Raw genomic sequence first — 13,299 nt, 5'->3', positions numbered from 1 at the left:
GGCGGACTTGAGATCGCATCTAGCCTCCACCGTGCTTGCCATCCGGGAGCTAAAAAACAAACAACCACGGTGAACCAAAATCAAGCTGCTGATAATGGCGAGGACCTGCCGGTTGGAATGCGGACTGAACGAGTACCCCGGGCTGAGGGGTGTATGCTAGGTGAGACACATCTACTCACGACCAATCGAAATGCGAGATGGATGGTCATACCAGAAAACTGCCCTGGTGCATGAGTCTGGCGCACATTTTCCAGTGTAGCCACACCCATTAACGAGCAACATCATGGCCCGCTTGAGAAATGCAGAAGAAAAATGTTTCCTTCACCTGAGTCTTGTCATCAAAGCGTGCTCTCATTCTCTATAGGTCTATAACAGTCATAACCTAGGTGTTCAACTCACGCCGCACGCAACTTTTCCCATACCCGCTCCCCAGAAACACATTCACACCATCAACTCCACACCCAACAAACAAACGTCTATGCCTTGGACAGCAAGTTCGCGCCAGTCATCTCTTCGGGCTGCGGCAGACCCATGGCAGCCAGAACGGTAGGAGCGACGTCGCCCAGGACACCGCCGTCCTTCTTCAGGCTCCAGCCCTCGGGGGCGTTGGCCATGATGAAGGGGACCTTGTTGGTGGTGTGCGACGTCTTGGGCTTACCATCAGCGAACTTCATCTCCTCGGCGTTGCCGTGGTCGGCCGTAATGAAGAGGACGTAGCCCTCCTTCTTGCACGCCTCGTAGATCTTGCCGATGGCCTTGTCGGTGGCCTCGACACCGACGATGGCGGCCTCGTACACACCCGTGTGGCCGACCATGTCGGGGGGCGCGAAGTTGTTCATGACGAAGGGGAACTTCTGCTCGCCGAGACGCTTGGCGACCTGGTTGGCGACGCCGTCGGCGGACATCTCGGGGGCCAGGTCGTAGGTGGCGACGGACTTGTTGGAGGGGACGAGATCCTGCTTCTCGTCGCGGGTCTCGAGGGCGAAGACCTTCTCGACACCGCCGTTGAAGAAGAAGGTGACGTGGGCGTACTTCTCGGTCTCGGCGATGTGGACCTGCTCGACCTCCTGCTTGCCGAGCCACTCGGCGAGGACGTTGCCCATGCGCTGGGGCTCGAAGGCGATCTCGAAGGGGTAGTCGGTCTTGTACTGGGTCATGGTGACGAGCTTGTTGAGCTTGGGGTAGGGGAAGTCGGGGAGGACGGAGCGGTCGACGTCGCCGAGGAGCTGGGTGATTTGGCGGACGCGGTCGGAGCGGTAGTTGAAGAAGAAGACGGTGTCGTCGTCCTTGATGCGGCCCTCGTCGCCGCCGACGATGATGGGGGTCAGGAACTCGTCCTTGTCCTTGCTGCCGCCCTTGGCGTAGCGCTCCTTGACGGTAGCAACGGGGTCGGTGCTGGCCTCGCCTTCGCCAAGGATCATGCCCTTGAGGGCGATCTCGACACGCTCCCATCTCTTGTCACGGTCCATGGCGTAGTAGCGGCCGACAACGGTGGCGATCTCACCGATGCCGATTTCCTTGGCGGTCTTGATCAGCTCCTCCATGTAGCCGGCGCCGGACTTGGGGTCGGTGTCGCGGCCGTCGCCGAAGAAGTGGATGTAGACCTTGGGGACGCCGTACTGCTTGGCGGCCTTGAGGAGGTTGTAAAGGTGCTCTTGCTTGGAGTGCTGGCGGGATAGATATGTTAGCAACTTTGCGACGTGGTGTGACATCTTCCAGGACTACTCACAACACCACCGTGGGAGACGAGACCGCACAGGTGAAGTCTGCCGTTGCCGTTCTTGGCACTCTCGAAGGTCTTCTTGATAACGGCGTTGTCGGGGAGCTCGCCGTTCTTGATGGTCTGGTCGATACGGACGACATCCTGCCAGACGACACGGCCGGCGCCAATGTTCAAGTGTCCGACCTCAGAGTTACCCATCAGGCCCTCGGGGAGACCGACAGCAAGGGAGGAGGCGTCGAGCTCGCAGTAGCCGGTCTTGCTCCGGGCGAATTCGTCCATGACGGGGGTCTTGGCGTTGGTGATGGCGTCGCCATCCTTGGGCGAGTCGGCGCCGGGAACGCCCCAGCCATCAATCACGACTGTACGAGCGCAAGATCCACAGAATTAGCCAGCCGACCTCGAGGTACAGGGCGATGTAGGCGAGGGTAAGGACGTAGTCGGGAGAATTGTGCTGCTGAGGATGATGGGGAGGGGTAGGGGAAAGTGCTTCTTCGGGTTGAGGCTTGTAGTTTCGGTTCTGGACTCCTTCTCGACCAGGCTCGACGCTCACACCACTGGCATCGCCATCACCACCACCATCGCGGGGCTTCGAGGAGGGGCTCGGAGGGTTGGGAGGGAGATGTTTGGACGTACTCAGGCAGGCCTCCTGGTCGGTCTTGGCCATGGTGTATGTGTAATTCTATGCTTTCGATGTCTTTACTAAAAGGTGTATATGCAGGAGGGAGGAAAGGCAGAAATCTAAGAGAAAGGGTTGCGTGATTTTTCAGTGTTTTACGGTGGTGGTGAGGTCTGGTTGAGGAGATTTGATTGAATCGAATCAGCCACTGCACCTACCTGTACCTGGCCAGCAGCTTCTGGTCGGCTGTTCTGTTTTATCGGTGTCAGTGTTTGGTGGGGGGTTATGTCATAGTATCGCCGATAATAGAGCCGTGTCGTTGTACTCCAGTCTGACACTGTCTCCGTCGCAGCTATTTTGGTGTGTTGCACAGTGCTGTCTCTGACGGTGACGGTGTGGGCTGATTGCAGCTGCCCCTCTGTTGACTTTCAACAATTTTTAGCTGCCAATCGGCGCCGCGCTAAAACGCCCGTGGTAGCTTCCGCGCCGCAAATTGTCTCGGCGGAGCTTCCCCCTGCGCTTGCCTACGTTTCTAGTCTCCCTTCCGCCTAGGTGGACTGTCCATCACCTCAGCACCTCAATTGACTTTCAACGCCTCAGACCTCTTAGGCCAACGGCGACACTCCAACCGCGCACCTACCGCAAGGCTGAGACTTCACGTCCTATCTTCTCGCCTTCCCACAATCAATCCTTTCTCACCAACAAACCACTTCCTCCAACGCATCTACGGCGAAAGCCAACTCGAGAAGAAGCAGCCGAACATCCACACACCTCTCCCGCAAACATGCCTCCCCACCCCCTCGAACTCCCCTCGACCCTCTCCCCCGACGCCCTCGACACCCTCACCGAGCTCACCGGCATCCTCACGCGCCTGCGCACCGCAATCCAGACCTCGGGCACGACAGGCGGCATCACGGGCTCGACCCCCGCCGGCACCGGCCCCGGCGCGACCCCCAACCCCCTCGGCGCCAGCCCCAACGCGCCCCTCTCCCTCAAGGACGTGCCCCCGCAGACCGACGCCCTCAAGCACAAGCTGCAGCGCGCCCGCGTCCAGATGCGCGCCCTGCCCGACATGGACCGCTCCACCGCCGAGCAGGAGGAGGAGATCAGGGAGCTCGAGGAGAGGATCGCGATGCAGCGCGAGGTGCTGGACCGCTTGAGGGAGGCCGGCGTCCGGTTCGGGCATGAGGAGGGCGGGAAGGGGGATAAGATGGAGACGGAGTGATGGAGGGGCGGAGGAATCTGTCTTTCGTGATGGAGAGCGGCTGGGATGGATTACATCAAAAGGATTTAAGAGGGCGTTGGCTTTTTTTACAGATTGCTCCTATGATACCCGAAATGCGACTTGTTTGAACACTGCAAATGGCGCTGTTTCTCACGCCCGTGCCATGTCTCACTAAACCACCGCCTCCCGAACGCCCGCCTCGATCATATCGCACAAGTGGAAAACCGCAACAGTCTCAATGCTTCTCAACACCGACGGCCCTCAAGATGTCATGCAGATCCTTGCCCCGCTCTCCAGGCACCGTCTTCGTCCAAATCTCCTCCGCCAGCCTCTCCTGCTCCGGCAGCACGCTCCAATTCGGGCTGGGTTCCGACTTGAGCCACTTGAAATCGTCGACCTGGTCCCATTGATTCTTCGCGGGATCTTCAGGGGTATTCTGCGGTGGGTTAGCACATCGAACAAGACCCGGGGGACAAGGAACTCTTACAAATGCCGCCGGTAGCGGCGCGAATCGCATATTGGAGCAGTCCTCGATGATCGGGTGACTCGAGCAGTACAGATAGATATCGACGTTCTTGCACTCGTGGATGCGCACCTGCCGAGCCGAGACGACAATAATACTATCCGAAACGCCCGTGACATGCGCCGGCCCAGCCACGTTCCCCGCCACGATGAGACTCTTCTGGACATTCTTCAACGCCAGGTTCGCAAACGAGGTATTCCCCGACAACGCCAGGGACATATCGACAATACACCCCTTCAGATCCGTCAACCGGCCCGAGGACGTCGCCCGCGAGGCCGACGACGGCAGGATGATGTGCAGCCCGTCCTGTCCGAAGATGGCGATGTCCTTGGCGGTGGAGAAGCTGGGCTTCCTGACCTTGGTGGTGCTCGGCCTCGCCATCTCCTCGTTGTAGTTCTTGGGGAACGACGGCAGCTCGCCGAGGCCGTCCGTCGTCTCGGCCTGGGCCTCGGGCGAGGGCACCGTCATGACGGGCCCGCCGCGGGACGCCGGGAGCGGGTCGGCGAGGCTGCCGCCGACGATGAGACGGGGGTCGTTCTTGGGCGCCGAGAGGTCGCTTGTGGCGGTGCTCTGGCCGCGGTGCTTGAATTGGAAGCGCGAGCGCGGGGCGAGCTTGGTGGTTGTCTCGTTCAGCTTGTCCGTGAGGGCTTTGACGGCCTGGGTGGAGGTCAGATGTGAGTTCCTCGTATATGTCGGGGTGAGCGTCTCACCTGAGCGTAATTACGCTGGTCATATGAGGGGACATAGTCAGCGGCGTCGGCGACCTCGTGAGAGAGAGCCGAGATGCCGGCGAGGATGTGATCAATGGCATCCTGTCTCTCGCCGCCGACCTGAGAAATGGAGCCGAGGCCGTCGATCTGCTCTTGCAATCCTGTGCGGGGGGGCGTTTCTGATCAGCACCGAAGAATCCGGGGAAAGTGGGCAATGCGGGCAGCAACATACCGACGACCTCGTCCTGGAAGTGGCGGTAGAACTTTTCCTTGGGGTCCTGCATCCTGGTTACTGGGAATCCTCCTCCGAAGGCGACAGGCTGAATCACTTCGGGCGCCATTGTTGTATTGTTTCTTGTAGAACGAGTATGAATACAATGTCTCTCTTTATGTTGTTTCTTTCACAATACTATGTGACAAAGACGGGCAAAGAAGCTCTGAGCTCACGTTTCAAAAGTGAGGAACAAAGGGCAGGATGGGATGATCAGCCTACTATACCTGGGGTAAAAAAGGTAAAAAGAAGGGCCAGGCGTAGGTGAGCAGCAACGGCCAAAGCTGAAGGGACCCTGAAAGTGGCGTGTTGGCGACGGACGGCGATCTTTAATAAGGTCGATTGCTTCTCCAAAACCACGCGACTTTTTCGTCGACGGAAGCGCAGCTTGTGACGTCGCTTAGGAGGGGTCGAAGATCCGGGGTAGGTAGAGAGAGTCTGTAGTTGCCGTCTTGCAGGAACGGTAGCGGCAGGGCGACGAAAACGGGAGTGGTAAAAGCAGCTCACTTGATGCCGAGTCGGACGATGCGTTGCTGCAAGGTGAGGTGATGGATTCAATGCTCGTCGATGCGCATCGATGCAGCTTAAGGCCGGTTCCCCGCCAGCTGCTCGTGATGGGAAGCTGCGGGGCAAAAGCTGTCACTGGGGCAGGGGTCCTAGCGCATCGAGATTGGGCGGTTTGGTGTTGTTTTAGTGGGGAGCTGCCAACCTCCTCTCGTGAATCCTCTCCCAACTCAATTCTCCTCACACGACACCACCACCACCACTGCCACTGCAACCACCATCTCCTCCACTACCGACGGGTCGATGATCCGGTCACACATCACTGGCAAATGTGTCGAGAGTGCAGCCAATTCCCCACATACATTGAGACCCTGGATCGACGGAAATGTAATATTCGTCAACACTCTGAGGGCGACGAGCCGGGACCTAGACTGACGTAGTCTCTGCATGAGGACCAACCGTCAAGACCTTGGGATGAAGTAATGCATAAGCTTCCGGTTACACCAACTTATCGCTTACACACAAATCGTGCCGCCGTTCCCTCGCGGCGCGAAAAAGGTAATGCACGACTGCTGAAGCCTCGGGAGGATAATAATGGCCTTTCGTCTGATCAACGGCAAGACTTCTGTGCATCGAGTCTAGAACATCCCCTCAGCGCCGTTGCGGTTTGAGTTTTGGGGTGCAGATGTCAACGAATCTTGACGTCTTACTTGCAACATCGTGAGATTGGGTTCTTCGGCTCAGCCTCATCCACCTCTGTGATCAGGATCCTCGCTCTCACGCGTTTTCTCCTTAGCCAGAAGTCGACTTACTTTGAGCAGTACGAATGTTTCCATAAGTCTAGACGCTGGGCGCCAACTAACAAACATCATTTGATGCTCATCGACAATGGGAACGCTGCATCGTGCACCCGTGCCATGCCTACTGTACGACCGTCTGAGATAGCCTCAAATATCTAGTCTAGACCCCGTACGGCGATGTGTCCTTTGAATATCACGTCCAGTATACCTTCCTGCATCCTTCTTCTCCAGCTCTCATCAGTAAACATCAGCATGAGAACCGAACTCGCGTCCCTCCTACCCTTAGCCAGGCTCCTCGGCGCCACCTTCATGAGCTGGAAGCTGCTAAGCTTGGCCTGCAACTGCCCCTACCCTGCCATGGTCGTCCTCTCAGAGTCCATGTCCCCAGCTTTCCAACGAGGCGACATCATCTTCCTCTCGAACTGGGAAGATCAGGTCGAAGTCGGTGACATCCCCGTGGTCTGGTTCACTGGTAATCTGCTGCCGATGGTCCATCGCGCGGTCGCGACATTATATGAGTAAGGCAGATGAGCGAATTCAAGTGCTTGAAGATGACACCGAAAGCTGCTGGCAGACGGGGAAACCAAGATGTTGACTGACGAACGTGGCAGTGATGGCGGGAAGCAATTGATTCTCACCAAGGGCGATAATAACGATGAGACCGATGAGATTATGTATCCGCCAGGGCGAACTCATGTGTTCCGAGAGGAAATCATCGGGCTTGTTCGAGGATTCGTGCCGTATTTGGGGTGTATTACGATTGCCGTCAGGGAGGTGCCATGGCTGAAGCCAGTTCTTGCCGTCGGACTGTTCATGTTGTCTGCATTCTCAGCCATTGCGTAACAAGAACGTGCGGCTGACCTCAGCACTTCGTTTCATTCACGAAACATCAAGAAGAAGAAAGAATCTACTCGGAGAAAGCATCAGAAAAGCTTGCCACGAAAGGTTTTCATCGCCTGGGTTGCTGCCTCATCTGTGGCCCATACAGGTACCCTCTTATGATGACCCAGGATCACCACATATCACGATCACAGATTCACAACCACGAGAAAGATTTTCAATTAAGTCCTTGATGTGAGACCAGACAACAAGTAGTATTATGCAGTACCAGTACCATGATCACTGTTGTTGTCTAGTTCTCTCCACAGCGCCAATCGCCGGACATCTTTTGCTCATCAGCAACTAGCACCTCAAAATCCCCTTCACAAACTCCACAAACTCCTCAACCTCTCCCGCGCAATGAGGGTAGCTGGGCTACATATGCTCATCAGTCCGACCCGGCGCCTTTCTCAAAGTATCTCCCAGTCCCAATCAGACTCCACATCCTCATCCATCTCAAACACTATCGAACCCTCCCAATCATCATCCTCCTGCTCCTCATCACTATCATCCGACATATCCTCATCATACAGAGACAGGATCTTCTCCCCGTACATCTTCAACTCCTTCTGCACCTTCTCATCCTGCTTCCGCAGCTCGTCCATCTCGCAACGGCCGACGCCGAACCGGTTCATCTCCGCCTTGAGCTCGGCCGCCGCGCGCCGGGCCGTCTGCGCCTTCTGGTTGAGGTCTGCGCGCTGCCGCTCCCGCTCCCGCTTCTCTTCGAGTTCCCCTGCCTTCTCGGCGGTGGTCTTGCGGCGTTTGTTGTCGGACGGGACGTCGCTCCAGCTGGAACTGAGGTTGTAGGAGCGCTTGCTGCGCGTGCTGATCTGGGAATCGGCGGGAGCGGAGCCGGCTTGGCCCGCAGACTTGTCGTGTTGCTCTGCATCGTCCTTGGAACACAGACGATACACCTCGTTGACCTCGAGCCACGCCATGTCTCGTTCGTATTGGAGTTCGAGGTCGTCGTGCTCGCGCTGCGCGATGGCGTTGCGGACCATGGATCGTTGTTGTCCCGGCTTCAGGGGCAGCAGATCGAACTCGCAGTTGTGGAAGAACTGGATCTGCTGGTGGTGGTAGTCGCGGGAGTAGCCGCAGATGCCACGGCCGCGGGGGATGTCGTCGCCGTGGATATTCTCGCCTTCCGGAGTCGTGAGGACGATTTCGGGGATGGCGGGTGCGGGTGTGTGTTGCTGGAAGATGTTGTACCAAGGCATGTAAGACATGACGCCGGCCTGGGGTCTGACGGAGGTGTATGTGGAAGGAGGGAAGCCCATTTTGTTGGTGATGAGTCTTCACGAGGTGAGGATGCGTGTGTTTGTTATTGTTGTTTCTTCCGCGATCTCTTGTATGTGAGATGGTATGTACCGAGCAGTCGTGTATGTACGAGGTTGTTATTGGTACAGAACGAGATGTAAGTTGTGGTTGTATGTACGAGAAGCGGTTGATGATGGAAACTGGAGTATGAGAGAAAGCTCTGAAGAGAAGAACGAGAACCGGGAGAAAAGGCCGCCTTTTATCTATTCCGCGGGAGTCCATCTATGTTCTTTCGGAGATGGGTGTTAAAGGAGAATCAGTGATTCCTCTGGCCATTCGAAGCTATTCGCAATTGACTTTTTCCCACCGGGGACGCATCTCGCTCGGAGGACCGATGAAACAAATGTCAAGACTTTTCGCTTGCCAATCAGAAAATTCAACAACACTGCTTCTGGAGAAAGACCTGGTATTGTGGGCTGTGCTTAGCTGGTTTGTTGCAGCTGCTCGGTGGGATATACCCTCGCGGCCGTAGGAAATGACTGCCTACCACCAACACGCTCTGCAGAAACCTGGCCACCAATCCAGTAGGTATCTCCGGTAAAGAGATTTTCGTGCCTTTTTGGGCTTTGACTGAGTCCCTCTGAGTCAACCGCAACTCTGAGTTTCTATAGCCCGTGGTTAGACTTACATTCTACTCGGTACACGACCTCTATAGAATCAACCTTGAAGGGTCGTGACTCAACCCAACAGCCCTCTTCCCTTCATAGCAACAGATTTCTCTCTGATTCTTCAACAAGCAAGCAAGTCTCGTGGCTCAATTTGGACAGAGCGTCGTACTGATACATTGTACTCAGATCTGCGAAGGTTGCGAGTTCAAGTCTCGTCGAGACTATTATTTTTTGGACTTGAAGAAGATGACTCCTTCGTTTTTCATTTTTCATACTAATTCTATGATTTTTCTTCGTACCTCTCTGATCTGACATTTGATCTTCTGCGGTAAGCAGATGCAGCATTGTGTGGTTTCAGATTCGCGTTCTTTCGGCGTGAGGACCTGTCCCGTTCCTTCTGGGCAGCAACGCGTAAGTAAGGTTTAAGTTGAAAATTTCTCATTCACGTTGTTTATAATGCATACTGACGGGTATATGCCCAGACCTTCAGCCATTCTACGGAGTCTGGTAGGCAAGGCCTGGCGCTTGAACCCTGGTCACAAGTACACGTCTAGAATACCGCCAGAAACGATACCATTCACAAATTGCCTTCAAACTTATAGCCACGGGCTCTAAAAAAGAAATCTGATGATTTATCGCTACGAAGAAGTACACTTGACACCCTTAACGCCGTTCACTGTCGTCTCCTCACACTTGATCGCTGTCGTGGAGGTGAACACCAAGCTGACAGTACCGTTCGTGGACGCCTCGTAATTGACGCTATGATTATATCAGCATACCAACATCTACTCAAGGTTCTCGCCGTCACTCGTACCTGGAGTTGAAGTTGATGGGGTTGATGCCAATGCCAAGGCCGATGTTCATCGTGTCCTTGGTGATCGTGAACCCACCGCCAAGACCAAAAGAGTCGGAGCCGGATTGCAAGCCGCCTGCCAATCCTCATGTCAGTCCACCCATACGCGCTCTTCGCGACTGAAGGCGTCATTCCAATCCAAGACTTCAGCACCGACTCACCTCCGAAAGATTGGTCCTCCGCCCAGTTGATGCCGCATCCAACTCCGATTCCGCCGAAAGGCGAAAGCGTGCCCGCGGCACTGACGGCGCCGGACCCGGAAGTCGCGGAAACGTTTTTGTTCAGCGCGGTAATATCCACAGCAGCCGTCTCGTTCTGCTGCTGACGCGGCGACAGGACGCCGGCTGAGGCGAGGCCGGTGAAGGCGGCGATCTTGACGAGGGAGCTGACCATTTTCGAAATTGTACTTTCCTTCCGGACGGTTTATCGGGAGAAGAAGCTATAGAAGACTGCTTGGCGCGACGTTGACGTTATGGAACGAGTGACTGTGGTGAGTAAACCTGCGATGAACACATGGGACCTCACGCACGCCACGCGGAGGGATGGGGGTCGGACACTTATATCTGCGCCGGGGCGCCCGGCAGTCGCGAACATCCCCTGCCGGAAAGGGGGAACCGCACATGAGGAGTTTCCTTGCGATCCACTCTGGAATGTCGTTTTGGGGGCTGATGGGACTGCGGTTTGCCCGGCGACTCGTCTCGAGAGCGGGCATTTAATATCTGCAGAAAGTCTATTCTCGAACCCTGGTCCTTGATGGGGGAGGTGGTCCTCCGCCGGATGAACCCCTATTTCCAGCTGTTCGGGTCGTGGCCAGACTTCAGGTGTGCTCCTACCCTGTGGAGTTGGGTTAATAGCATGATCATTGAGAACACGGATCCCTGGGTCACAGATCACAGCTGGGGAAAGGAAAGAAGGTCTGGAGTTGGTGGTGTTCGCTTGGGTTGAGACGATGCTTGAAGTGAAACTCTGCGTGGTGGCTGCGAGTCAGGTTCAATGTGTTGACGCTTCCCGTCCAAGAGACAGATCAAAAAGCCCTTTGGGTCCCTTTTCTTGTAAATTGAGAAGGACTCACAAGAGGACTCTGGTTCTCGACGATTACTAACACCAAGATGACAATACGCTACAGGATGAATACGTTGACAACTTGAGTAAGGATTGATCGAATATATACACATAAGCAACCAGTTTTGGTCACATTTAGTTCTTCATTCACTTAATTACGTGCTATTAGACTTGAATTCTTTCCTCAAAATTAGGAGAGCCAATTTGCTTCACTTCATAATTTGCCCTTTCGCAAGTCGGTAGGTATTGGAAATTTTCCATTTTCAGTGAGCAGACCTTTTCATAACGACTTTTGATATAGTGCAGTTGTTGTTCAATAACTAGGTTATTTTAACGAACAACTCACCGGAAATCCCCTGTACCAGGGAAGCGAGAACACGATTATTGATTCATGATTGGGTAAGTCGGGGGCCTGCGACTTTGCTATATATTTACAGTAATCAAGGTGGTTGAGATGGACCAACGCCCAACCGTCGAAGGAGCAGTATGCTTGTGTCTCAAATCTGGGGGCATAATTGGCGTTGTGTCTTTAAGTCCTATGATGAGATTAAGTGCTTCGCAGGCAGCAGCTATGAAAAGGCTAGTTGCCACAAATTTCCAGCTCTATCTCTCGGCATCCTTTTTGACTTATAAAGGACGTATTCTTAAAATGCAGACAGATGAACTGCTTCAGAAAATTCTCACTCGTAACGAACTGGTCACAATGGTTTGGATATCATGAGCAAAAGGATTGACAGCCCACTGGAATTTTGGAGGAGTCGCAGAACTGCCCCCCTTCTTCAAATATATACACGTTCTAGGTTAGCAAGATTGGGTTCAGTGCCTGCAAATCATACGGCGTAACATTCGCATGGCCTTATTAGGCGTACAGAACCATCAAGGGAAGAAAACTCAGCAGTGGCATCCACATCATCCATCGTACAAGGATCTTGCGTACCGTTCAAAACTTCAAGTCCTCCGCCGTAGAAACTTATGATGCGGATGATAGGGTCTGGTGGAATTCTGCTAGAAAGGTTCCCTCACCGTTTACGGATGCTTCTGCTCGATTTCGGATGTTTTTTTGTTGCACGAAAACATGGCTAAGTTGATTGTAAACGTAATGTTGCTTAACTGATACTTAAGACGCGCTGACGTAGGTATTCAACGAGCATGGATATTCGGGCCCTTTAAAATAGTTTAGAATTCTCTGAGTGGTGTAGCGAACTAGACTGTCTAGATTATGAGTGGCCAGAAGGGCAGTCACTGAAAGAGCCTGCCTGACCATGCCTGCCGTCATATGTCATGGTTCCACAGTCTCCCGTCCGTATCCTTTGGCACCTAAACCTTACGAATACACGAGTGATGAAAATCCGAGTGATGAACATTGGATTGTTACCGATTACAATTTACCTATGAAACCTTTCGCCTGCCTGGTCGCAAGTGCTATGCAAGGCCACCAGATTTCGTTAGCAGCCAGAGACGACAAGACGCCGTCATTCTTTTACTGAGCAGTCGCCGTGTTGCGCAGAATCACTGGCCGTTATATAGTTCAAAATACAGCTCTTGTCATAAGCTCCCAAACACTTTGGGAAACCTGGAACATGCAATCATCACCACGCCACAGACTTCGCATACCTACCGTACTAGGATCGCGAAAAAGGGCGTCTGCAATCTTTAAGATTATAGCCCTAGGAACTGCTACCAACGTCTATCACTTCACACCAACTCAAAAGAATATTTCTATAAGTATCTACTGACTCCCCGGGCGATATAGCCAATTCTTCAAGTGAGGTAGTCTTCTCTGATGCTGATGTACCTGAAATTTCCCAACTCAGTTCGTTGGGTCGACATGGGTAACATCGTCAACACCTCACATGCGCTGTTCGAGGCGCGTCAGAAAAGGTTTGAAGGTCTTCCATCTCGATAGTCCTTCATTTTCTCGCCATTAAACTTGACGAATAAATAAGCGACGAATGTTTCCGTACAGCTAAACACAAGATATCGTCATGAAGATCCTCCTGATGTTAGTCTCTGCTCTTCTGATTCTTTCACCGCCCTGAATACAGGATCCCTGTGACTGGTACTCGGTTGGACCTGTGAACCAGACTCGATACTGCAGTTTATCGCTGTTATGATCGGAAACATTCAAGTTCGACGGAGAATGTGGTTAAATACTACATATTCAGACGCCACGACCTCTGAATACCTAACGTACTAATCTCGGATGCA

General features: G+C 53.9%; 6 protein-coding genes across 6 annotated transcripts; 2 read left to right on the top strand and 4 right to left on the bottom strand.

The window, feature by feature from the left end:
* Positions 1-476: 476 nt before the first annotated feature.
* CkaCkLH20_09649 (2, 3-bisphosphoglycerate-independent phosphoglycerate mutase) lies at positions 477-2,387 on the bottom strand (the record flags this gene model as incomplete). The annotated part of the gene is made up of 3 exons (XM_038892364.1): positions 477-1,667; positions 1,730-2,038; positions 2,121-2,387. The coding sequence occupies 3 exons, from the start codon at positions 2,385-2,387 to the stop codon at positions 477-479; spliced, it is 1,767 nt and encodes a 588-aa protein (XP_038742247.1).
* Positions 2,388-3,123: 736 nt separating this feature from the next.
* On the top strand, positions 3,124-3,564 carry CkaCkLH20_09648 (uncharacterized protein; the record flags this gene model as incomplete). The annotated part of the gene is made up of 1 exon (XM_038892363.1): positions 3,124-3,564. The coding sequence occupies one exon, from the start codon at positions 3,124-3,126 to the stop codon at positions 3,562-3,564; it is 441 nt and encodes a 146-aa protein (XP_038742246.1).
* Positions 3,565-3,799: 235 nt separating this feature from the next.
* CkaCkLH20_09647 (tubulin binding cofactor C) lies at positions 3,800-5,138 on the bottom strand (the record flags this gene model as incomplete). The annotated part of the gene is made up of 4 exons (XM_038892362.1): positions 3,800-4,000; positions 4,052-4,744; positions 4,798-4,958; positions 5,030-5,138. The coding sequence occupies 4 exons, from the start codon at positions 5,136-5,138 to the stop codon at positions 3,800-3,802; spliced, it is 1,164 nt and encodes a 387-aa protein (XP_038742245.1).
* A 1,486-nt stretch (positions 5,139-6,624) lies between these two features.
* CkaCkLH20_09646 (signal peptidase I) lies at positions 6,625-7,215 on the top strand (the record flags this gene model as incomplete). Its single annotated transcript, XM_038892361.1, has 2 exons — positions 6,625-6,890; positions 6,984-7,215. The coding sequence occupies 2 exons, from the start codon at positions 6,625-6,627 to the stop codon at positions 7,213-7,215; spliced, it is 498 nt and encodes a 165-aa protein (XP_038742244.1).
* Positions 7,216-7,661: 446 nt separating this feature from the next.
* Positions 7,662-8,528, bottom strand: CkaCkLH20_09645 (uncharacterized protein; the record flags this gene model as incomplete). The annotated part of the gene is made up of 1 exon (XM_038892360.1): positions 7,662-8,528. One exon carries the CDS (start codon positions 8,526-8,528, stop codon positions 7,662-7,664), a length of 867 nt encoding a protein of 288 aa, XP_038742243.1.
* A 1,286-nt stretch (positions 8,529-9,814) lies between these two features.
* CkaCkLH20_09644 (uncharacterized protein) lies at positions 9,815-10,422 on the bottom strand (the record flags this gene model as incomplete). Its single annotated transcript, XM_038892359.1, has 3 exons — positions 9,815-9,935; positions 9,991-10,105; positions 10,191-10,422. 3 exons carry the CDS (start codon positions 10,420-10,422, stop codon positions 9,815-9,817), a joined length of 468 nt encoding a protein of 155 aa, XP_038742242.1.
* Between the last annotated feature and the right edge of the window lie 2,877 nt (positions 10,423-13,299).

This window comes from Colletotrichum karsti (genome assembly GCF_011947395.1).
Source record: "Colletotrichum karsti strain CkLH20 chromosome Unknown Scaffold35, whole genome shotgun sequence".
Lineage (NCBI taxonomy): Eukaryota > Fungi > Ascomycota > Sordariomycetes > Glomerellales > Glomerellaceae > Colletotrichum > Colletotrichum karsti.
The sequence above is the reverse complement of the archived record's forward strand: the minus strand, read 5'-3'. Positions and strand labels throughout refer to the sequence as shown.